Source organism: Poromitra crassiceps (assembly GCF_964638095.1).
Source record: "Poromitra crassiceps genome assembly, chromosome: 1".
Lineage (NCBI taxonomy): Eukaryota > Metazoa > Chordata > Actinopteri > Beryciformes > Melamphaidae > Poromitra > Poromitra crassiceps.
The window spans coordinates 78,544,452-78,554,709 of record NC_139623.1 but is presented as its reverse complement, the minus strand read 5'-3'; the positions used below and the strand labels follow the sequence as shown (position 1 = coordinate 78,554,709).

Sequence of the window (10,258 nt, the reverse complement as noted above, 5' to 3'; positions counted from 1 at the left end):
ATGCCTTTGAAGATGGATCAGATGTGGCCCCGAAACAGAAGAAAGAGAGAGAGAGAGGGAGGGAGGGAAGGAGGGAGGGAGGGAGGGAGGGAGGGAGGGAGGGAGGGAGGGAGGGAGGGAGGGAGGGAGAGAGAGTTGGAGGGAGTCGGGACAGGTTGATGAATGGACCACAGTGGAAATGGGAGTTGAGAACTCGTGGAGAGATGGATGTGATAAATCCACATTATAAGAGCGATGAGGAGGAGAATGGAAGCCCGGGGCCGGACGTTAAAGACACAGTCAAGCTTCTGTCGAGCCAAGTCCTTTCATCCACATGCATTCATTAGTTTGAGTTATAGTCACTATAGAGTCTTTAAAAGCTTCTCAATCAGTTCACTCACACCTCTGAGTGCCAACTGTCCCAAGGACACGTAATGCAGGTGTGCGAATACAGAAAACCTGTGTGTGTGTGTGTGTGTGTGTGTGTGTGTGTGTGTGTGTGTGTGTGTAGGTGTGTGTGTGTGTGTGTGTGTGTGTGTGTGTGTGTGTGTGTGTGTGTGTGTGTGTGTGTGTGTGTGTGTAGGTGTGTGTGTGTGTGTGTGTGTGTGTGTGTGTGTGTGTGTGTGTGTGTGTGTGTGTGTGTGTGTGTGTGTGTGTGTGTGTGTGGATGACACAGACTTGTTAAGTTATTTTATCTTATATTCCAGACTTATCAAGCTTATGAGGATTTGTTTAGTGAAGTCATACTCACTGGCAGATCATTTGTCTGATTTCAACAAATCTGACTTTTTTTTCTAATGTTCAGGACATCTTTAGTTAAAATTGGCAGTCACGATTTGTGACGGAAGTGATGTCATCACTTGAGCAATTGTGATGTCATTAGTGATGTCACTCGACTGTAATGTAGTATGAGCCGATGGCACACAGTTGCAGGATGGCGCCTAGGTGGGTGGACGGTGTCTGTCTGTCTGTCTGTCTGTCAGTCACAATTTTTGGACCCCACGGAGCAGGCGATTTCCATAACTGCAGCCATGGCGCATCATCTCCAGAGTCTCTACCCTAGGAATCCTAGTTTTCTTAAATGTGAAATTGTTTTGAAGAGAGTGTCTTGTTTCAAGATTTCAGGATGATTTCTTGAAAGAAGGCGTATTGACACATACAAACATTTATTGAAACAAGCAAGATCCTCTGCAAGTGCAGTGAGATCATTTGACTACAAATATGTAATAATCTTGAGATGGAAACAAGCTAAAATCCCTTGTTTGTCGACTTGTCTTTTTTTCCCCAGTGTTTGAAATAGGACAGCTGATGGTTGGTGTTGGTATAGATTACCTAATTACTTTACTGGAATGTATTCTCTATTCTTTCTTTACGTCTTTCGAGAGTGATGGGAATTCCAGGTGTTTTTCCAAATCACAACCATACAAATTAAAATGTTTACACCTTCAGCTGTGCCTTTATTCGGTGCTATGACATTTAAAAAATAAATCATCTAAATGATATGCAATATAGAGTGATATTTTGTTTTAAAGAGTGTGCACAGTTGGAAGGACTGCTGTCATAGAAAGCAATGATTGAAAGTTGGGGTTAGGGGTGTCCTGGGTGTTCTGGGATGGGATGGTAGTAAAGCAACCAAATTCATGTGAAACAGTGAGAGGAGGGGTAGACAATGAGCTCGTGCTCGAGTCAAGAGCAGGGGGGAGGATTTGAACTAAAGAGCAATGTGTGTGTGTGTGTGTGTGTGTGTGTGTGTGTGTGTGTGTGTGTGCGCGTGTGTATGCGTGCACATGTGTGTGTGTGTGTGTGTGTGTGTGTGTGTGTGTGTCTATGCGCGCGCATGTGTGTGTGTGTGTGTGTGTGTGTGTGTGTGTGTGTGTGTGTGCATGCATGTGTGTGTGTGTGGGGAGGGGGGGGGGACGTAACCGTATGGTAAAGACAGTGTGTAAAAGAGAGTGGGTGGGAGAGAGAGAGAGAGAGAGAGAGACCTTGTTGGTATAAAAGCTCCCTCTCTCACGCGCGCTCCCATTTCTCCTGTGCAATTTTTCAGGGGGACAGTGCATGTGTGTGTGTGTGTGTATGTGAGTGTGTGTGTGTTCATGCCCATAACACAGGACTGATATTCTCCAGGATGAATCAGCTGCTTGTGTTGACCTCGGTGCTGCTGACACTCTGCAGTCTAGAGAGTGTGGAGTCTTCCGCTTATGACAAGATAGTCACCCACAGCCGCATTCGGGCCAGGAAGGAAGGGTAAGGAGCATGGGATGAGGGGTGAGGGGGATGAGGGGGATGAGGGGTAAGGAGCATGGACTGAGGGGTGAGGGGGATGAGGGGTAAGGAGCATGGACTGAGGGGTGAGGGGGATGAGGGGTGAGGGGCAAGGAGCATGGACTGAGGGGTAAGGGGGATGAGGGGTAAGGAGCATGGACTGAGGGGTGAGGGGGATGAGGGATGAGGGGTGAGGGGGATGAGGGGTAAGGAGCATGGGATGAGGGGTGAGGGGGATGAGGGATGAGGCGTAAGGAGCATGGGATGAGGGGTAAGGGGGATGAGGGGTAAGGAGCATGGACTGAGGGGTGAGGGGGATGAGGGGTGAGGGGTAAGGAGCGTGGGATGAGGGGTAAGGGGGATGAGGGGTGAGGGGTAAGGAGCGTGGACTGAGGGCTGAGGGGGAGAGAGAGGAGAAGAGAGACCAAATTGGTAGAAGAGAGGCTTAGTTGGGTTATTGTGAATGCTGGTCTTTATACACAATTTGCATGATTGGTGATAAACTGACATATTATACTGTATCTATTTACTGTATCTATTATGTGTCTTTTGCAGTGGTTCTCAAAGTGGGGTCCGGGGACCCCAGGGTTGTCCCCGGCAAAAGGAGAATCATTTATTTTCCCTATAATTCCATCCCTAAGTAACACAATGACAACATGTATGGTTATTTTGGTCATGGGTTTCATACACTTTCTGTAATAACATATAAAAGCAAAAATCTTATCAGATGGGGGAGACCCTGGGACAAAATCTTATCAAACGGGGGTCTGTGGTCTAATTTCTGTTAGTCCTTGACATGAAAAAGTTTGAGAACCACGTACTGATCTATTGTCATTTAAGTCCAATTTGATGCTTGTTTTACAGTTGATTCAATTCACAATCTACTAGTTCTTTATTTGGGGAAACGGGTCAGAGGCATTGATGAAAATACTGATTTAAGCCATACAGTAGGCTAATGGAAACTTCAATATTTCTCTCCAGGTTCATTCACTCTTGTTCTAATGTAGCCTAATTGATCAGTGCAATTAAGTTGCTATCAGCAATTTTCCGTTGATTTAAGAAAGCAGAGTAATGAATAGAAATCACACTTTTTGATGAAATGTGTGCAATTCCTAATTTAATCCACGTCAACTGTCTTTTATAAATGAGCTCACATTGTTTGCTGTGTCACTGAAAATAACTTGACTGAAAATATCAACCTGACGAAATGAGGACTTTAAGTATGCTTCAAAACATTAGTATTTGTTGTAAGAAACATGACATAAGCAAGCAGTGTAAAAATGACCCAGCAATAATCCTGTGCTTATATAGTTTTTTTTTTAACCTGCACACACCCCATCCCTATCTCATACACCATGTAGAGCACCACAGGAATGAGTCCGGAAGTAGCATGTTGGATCATAAGGGGAAAAGGCTATGAGATTCAGAATGGGGATTTCGCTTAAATGCGTGAAATAAGGCCTGTGGTTAACAAAAGTTTATAAAACTACAGACTTTGTGTCAGCACGATAATCTTCACAAACGAGGACCACTTTTATGACTTTTGAAACGTTTTCAGAAAATCACGTAAAAAAAAGAAAACGCATTTACGCATCAAAAGTCAAAACGTTTGTGAAGGTCATTGTGCTGACAAAAAGTCCACACGCAGTTTGATAAACTTGTGTTAACCACAGACCTTATTTAATGCATTCAAGCGAATTCCCCATTCTAAAACCCCCCATAGCCTTTTCCCCTTATCATCCAACATGGCGGCGATTTCTGGTTAAGCCTATACAAAAAGACATCCTCCCTGCAGTACTCTCTATATGACCCTCACCCCTCCTCATGGTCCTTCCTCCCCTCCCTTCTGTCACCCTCACACTCACACATCCTCACCTTTTCCATCCCTCGCCCCCACCCCCTCCTCTCTCAGGCCCAATGTGTGTGCTGTGCAGCAGGTCATGGGGACCAAGAAGAAGTACTTCAGCACGTGTAGGAACTGGTACAAAGGCTCCATCTGTGGCAGGAAGGCGTAAGTCTTATGATGTCATAACCAGACCGGCCTTGAATTACTAACTGGGGCAGACTTTTTTTTTTTTTTTTTTAGTAGGGGGGGGGGGGTGGGGGGGGGGGGGGGGGGGGGGCAGGCAACACAACTGGTCTTCCTCAAGTGCAAACAACTGACAAAGGTCCACTCTCGCAGGGGGGTTCCTCTCCTTTTGAAAAACCTATCTGGGTATTTCTTATTGTCTTATTGTATATCTCTCTAACATGTGAAGTCCTAACGTTAGGCTATACTTGAAGTCTCTCAGTAGGACGTTTTTCTGTAGATGGGTTTTTACACCTGAATAGCCTCAACTCTTTATTATGGTTCAAAGAGCAGAGGTGGTCCGCTCTCTGTTGACTGATGTCTGGCCCCCGACTCTCTGTGGACTGATGTCTGGCCCCTGACTCTCTGTGGACTGATGTCTGGCCCCTGACTCTCTGTAGACTGATGTCTGGCCCCTGACTCTCTGTGGGCTGATGTCTGGCTCCTGACTCTCTGTGGACTGATGTCTGGCTCCTGACTCTCTGTGGACTGATGTCTGGCCCCTGACTCTCTGTGGACTGATGTCTGGCCCCTGGCTCTCTGTGGACTGATGTCTGGCCCCTGACTCTCTGTGGACTGATGTCTGGCCCCTGACTCTCTGTGGACTGATGTCTGGCATCTGACTCTCTGTAGACTGATGTCTGGCCCCTGACTCTCTGTGGACTGATGTCTGGCCCCTGACTCTCTGTGGACTGATGTCTGGCCTCAGACTCTCTGTGGACTGATATCTGGCCCCTGACTCTCTGTAGACTGATGTCTGGCCCCTGACTCTCTGTGGGCTGATGTCTGGCCCCTGACTCTCTGTGGACTGATGTCTGGCCCCTGACTCTCTGTGGACTGATGTCTGGCCCCTGGCTCTCTGTGGACTGATGTCTGGCCCCTGACTTAGACTGATGTCTGGCCCCTGACTCTCTGTGGACTGATGTCTGGCCCCTGACTCTCTGTGGACTGATGTCTGGCCCCTGACTCTCTGTGGACTGATGTCTGGCCCCTGACTCTCTGTGGACTGATGTCTGGCCCCTGACTCTCTAGGTAAAAGGGGTAACTGTGGACTGATGTCTGGTCCCTGATGCTGTTTCTGTCTCATTGATCCATCCACGTGAACATTGACCTGTCTCACCTTTTTCTCTTAAAGTAACCTTCTCACACAAATACACAGCATTCATAGGAGAGACCCAAACTGTTTCTTCCTTTTTCACACTCATTTTCCTAGACATGGGAACTGTTATCTCTCTCCCATCCTCATGTCCTCTTCTTTTCCAGTCTGGACATGCTGTTAGCCGGCGGGCCGTGGCTTGCTCTTGATGTTGTAAACTCTGCTCAACAGTGACTGATGTCCAACTGCCATGACAATCTGACTGACATGTTGAAAGAGCTCACTGCTCAGGCTGAACTCTATACAAGTGTGTGAGTTTGTGTGCATTTGCCTTTGAGACTGTCTGTGTGTGATGCAGTTTGGAGAACCCGAGGTTATATATTGCAGTTCCAATCAAAGTTAGAGGCTTTTGACATTGATTTGTGTGTCTTCCCTACCATTGACTAGGCAGGTCGGCTGCCGTACAGAGTTGCTATACTTGCTTGAAAGAATTGCATTTTTGGTTGCAATGGCGAGGTTTTGTATCAGTTGAGTCTAAATGCTGTTTAAAAGGCTTTTCCACCCTGCCAAGGCAAAATGTCTGGATGAAACACTTCATATTTGTAATATTGGGAGCATGATAATCGTAAAGATATGGAATATGTAAAGATGTAAAGATATCGAATACCAGCAGAAATGATCAGATGAGTGTCCGTATCGACCTTAAAAAACCAATATCATGTTGAAACCTGGTCAAGTAGGCCTATGATATTGCAGGTTTTTGATTCAGGTTTTTCATTCATGTCTAAAGGACATAAACCAAAGGGGATATTGTGGATAATTTAGGTCAGTTTTATATTGTCCAGTCGAGAGGTGTCAGAATGATGTGTAGAGACACGAGTAGAGCCTCCGGTAAATGATCAGGATTGTAGCTTATTGTTGATGGAGTGTAAGGCTCGACTGGAGACATTCTGCATTTAAGTATAATGAGGGACCGACAAACACTCTATCTGTTTCTCTCTCTCTCTCTCTCTCTCTCTCTCTCTCTCTCTCTCGCTCTGTCTGTCTCCCTCATACACACACACACACATGGGCACACTTTCTCTTAGTAATCAGCAGGGGCGGCCATCCGGGGGGGGGGGGGGGGGGGGGGTTGCAAGATTGCAAAAAAAGTATGTCAGTGAGTGATCATCAGTTACTCTATCTCCCGACCTGCTCCCGACGAGTAGCTTTGAGTAGCTTTAAGTCTCTTTCAGTAAAGTAATAATAAATATTGCACTATATGTGAGTTGATTTAAAGACGAAATGAACCCGACGGAATGCAAGTAGCGCGAGGGTCGGAGACGTTTCAGAGTCTTAAAACAAATCTTGTCTGAGATGACAGGGTTGAGAGGTGGACAATAATAGCGTGTCGATGATTTGATTTGACAATTCTGGGGACTGGCTTTGGCATTGGCCAATCCTGGCGTGTTCCTGCTTTATGCTCACCATGCCGTGAAGGCCGCGGGGGTGGAGCGAGGGCCGGGCGCGTCAAATGACGTAAATTTGTTGGCCGTGGTTATTCGCTACCTCCGTAGAGCACCCACCGTGTGGCTGATTTTTTTTCTCACAGCACGACCTCCGCACAGCTTCTCTCCAAGCATGGCCGCTTTCAAGCCACTGAGCCCTGAACACTGAGCTGTGTTTTCCCCACATTTCTTGACCCATGTGGTAGGCTAAACTTTGATTTGCAACTGTTCGTTTTTAGTCATTTCACCAAGTAAATGTGTTGTGTTGAGAGCATGATTGAGAGAAGCAGCACAGATTAGGCAATCAGGGCTGAGAACTAAAACCGCTTTCAGTAAAAACAAGTTTGGTGATTCCTTCATGTGCTGATGTACGGTCATTTGAGAGTGAAAGCGCACTCAGTACTGCACATAATAGCGTTTCATTGCGACTTTTCACGGGCTGTTCTCACTACCATTGTACAATACGGGGTTCCTCTGCCTTTCCGAAGCCCTGTGCACTCCGAACGTTAACTTCCATTATTCGGACTGGCGGTCGTTCACCTTAGAAGCCGCAATGCCGACCTTAGGTTTAGGCGTGGGGGTGGGAGAGGTTAGGTTTTGGGTTAGGGTCTGGGGGAGGTTAGGTTTAGGCATGGGGGGAGGTTAGGTTTGGCGTGGGGGCTGGGAGAGGTTAGTGAAAAACGGGGAATATAGACCCCTTTCTGAGTGCCGATATTTCGGAGTGGCAGAACGTCGGAGTGGCAGCACGTCGGAGTGGCAGCATGTAACCGTACAATACATGCTGATCACTTGGCTGATCACTTCTGAGTATAATAGCATCTTCCCCAGCGTGAGGTCCGCACGGTGACTCGCGGAGACTCGCAGAGCTCCACCCAGTGGCGTGCCGTCCATTAGGCGAACTAGGCAAATGCTAGGGGCGCTTGAGCCGTTAGGGGCGCCAGAGAGGGTAAAAAAAAAAGAAAAAAAAAAGAAAATTACAAATACTTTTTCATGATAATAGGCCTACTATTATTTTACAATAGTAGACAAAAAATAAGCAGAACAACGTCTTAAGTCTTTTCAATAATAGTGAAATTATTTTTCTAATTCTGGCTTTCTGGCTGCCTGGGCTGCAGCACTTTCACCATGTTCCCTAATCCATACCACCCCACCCCCTGCACGGCCATGCCCCCTTCTACCTGCTCGGAGCTTTTTCCCAGAGTGGGGGAAGGGAGCTGGAAGGTGGGTGCTGAGGGTGCTGCAGCACCTCCTGGTGGCAAGTAATGGGATTTTCAAAATTGTTGGATTTGGCTGTCTTGTGTTTATACCACCAACAAGATGCATTAAAAAACAGTTTGTGCTTCCCAACTCTAATCTTATTTCATACGCTCTCTCTTCAAAAGTGTTTGATTTTCATCATAATCTGGTTTTCCATAATAATAATAATAAGTTCAGCGTTTATGCCTGTGTTGCTGTCTGTTGTAGTGTAAAACGACTAAAGGGAGAACATGTGCTTACATGAAAGTGAGTGAGAAAAGGAGAAGATACTGAATAATGACATCACAACAGTATAATCCTAATGTTAATTTAAAATTAAATATTCTTCTAAATATGGATGAAAGTCCAAAAAACGTCAAATTTTCTTCGGCGCTGCCCTCACGGGCAGCACCGAGAGTCCCTTCCTTACAGCACCCCCTACCTAAAAGTACTTCCAGCGCCACTGGGGAAGGGCGATTCTGAGCCTGCACTGCAGTGGTGGAATTAGCTGCGATATAATTTTGATTATATTTTCTTTGGGGGAGGGGGGAGGGGGGGGGGCACCAGCAAAAATCTTGCCTATGGCACCAACTTGGTCAGGCACGCCACTGGCTCCACCCCCACGGAGCTTGCTCGAGTATAATGAGCCCTTTAGACATTACCGTTTGCTTCATTTTGTATGTTACATACAATTGGCCAAGTTAGTAGTTAGTTTATGGGCTAGAAATTCTGCCAGATTACACTAGGCGCCGTTTTCTCCTTCATTTGGAGAAGAAAATTCTCCTGAAATGAAGATTGAGTGACAGCTGCCATGTCGTGATATGATTGGTTGAAATGGGGTAGAAATTTGATAGTACTATGTGACGTCAGCAAACTGTAGATAACTGTTATGAGTGAAAAAGTGTGAAAAACTAAAGAAATTAGATTTTTGTGATTTGTTTTTGGCATACATTATTAAATAGGTGCACTGAACTGAATAGCCAGGTATTTGAAATAAAATAAAATAAAAGTCATTTTTGGGTTCAGCTCGACTTTAAGTGACATGCAGTCTTGCTTGCCAGACTCAAAGGGGCTGGGAGAGTCTGGCTGGGGACGCTTTCTATTATGGACTAGAGGGGAAAAAGGCTGTTTACAGCCATCCACCAAACGTAACATGCAGGCTGCTTCATTGCATAATCCACATCAATCGTTTTCAGCGTGTAGCAACGAGCTAGCGACTAGCGCTGCTGTTGTTATTGTTTCAAAGGCAGCAGCGCAGGCATTTGAGCTCGGCAGATTCAACACATACAGCAGCAAAGGCATACAGATTCAACACGGGGGGCGTGGAAAGGAAATCCAAATATGGTCGCAGCCGCAGTCAGAGCAGGTCGGAGCCAATGCAGAGCTTGCAGGGAGCGGAATGGGATTTCCATCCGGCACCGACTGAAATGGTCGGCACCAATGAGAGAGCTAAGTCCACCATGCTGCTTCAACCCAGTCAGACTAAGTGACATGAGACATAATGATTTGCTGTTTTGAATGTAGCATAGGCTAATGCATTAACCAATCAAAGTTGATGTGTGTGTACGTCGAGTGTTGTGCGTCAGGTGAGGGTAAGATGCTTTTGCAGTTTATTTTGGGGCTGTACTTTTTACATATGTGTTGTTGTTTTTTATGATGATGGTTTCTCATCGTTGCGCTTTTGGCATGGTGAGAGGGTCAAGTCAAGTTTATTTATATAGCCCTAATTCACAAGCATGTCTCGTCTCAGAGGGCTTCACAGAGAATATGTCTAGCTAATTCTAGCTGACACAACAGTAGCAAATTACAGAATAAAGATAACACTTTGAACAATTGATAGAGAAATATAGAAAATATAGAATATAGGATAGAGCAGGGGAGAGAGCAGGAGAAGGGAGGAGAGCAGGGGGAATGTGAGAGAGTGATGGGGTGGGGAGGGAATGGGAAATGTTGGAGAGTATAGGAGGTGGGGAAGGAGCAAGAGGAGAGAGCAGGAGAGGGGAAGGGGGGGCGGGGGTGTGTGGGGGAGAAGAGAGCAGGGAGGAGGTGGGGAGAGAATGGGAAATGTGGGAGAGGAGAGAGCGTATGGAAGAGTATGGTATAGAGAGAGTATGGGAGACTATATGT

General features: G+C 46.2%; 1 protein-coding gene across 2 annotated transcripts in view; it reads left to right on the top strand.

The window, feature by feature from the left end:
• The first annotated feature begins 2,023 nt into the window (after positions 1 to 2,023).
• The window catches only part of LOC310778442 (periostin-like), a 42,555-nt gene continuing 34,320 nt past the window's right edge, over positions 2,024 to 10,258 (top strand). For both annotated transcript variants that reach the window (XM_083638874.1, XM_083638873.1), the window contains exons 1-2: positions 2,024 to 2,226; positions 4,157 to 4,255. In XM_083638874.1, coding sequence (XP_083495000.1) covers positions 2,108 to 2,226; positions 4,157 to 4,255 — 218 coding nt within the window. In that variant the 5' untranslated portion in view covers positions 2,024 to 2,107. The remainder of the gene's footprint in view (positions 2,227 to 4,156; positions 4,256 to 10,258) is intronic.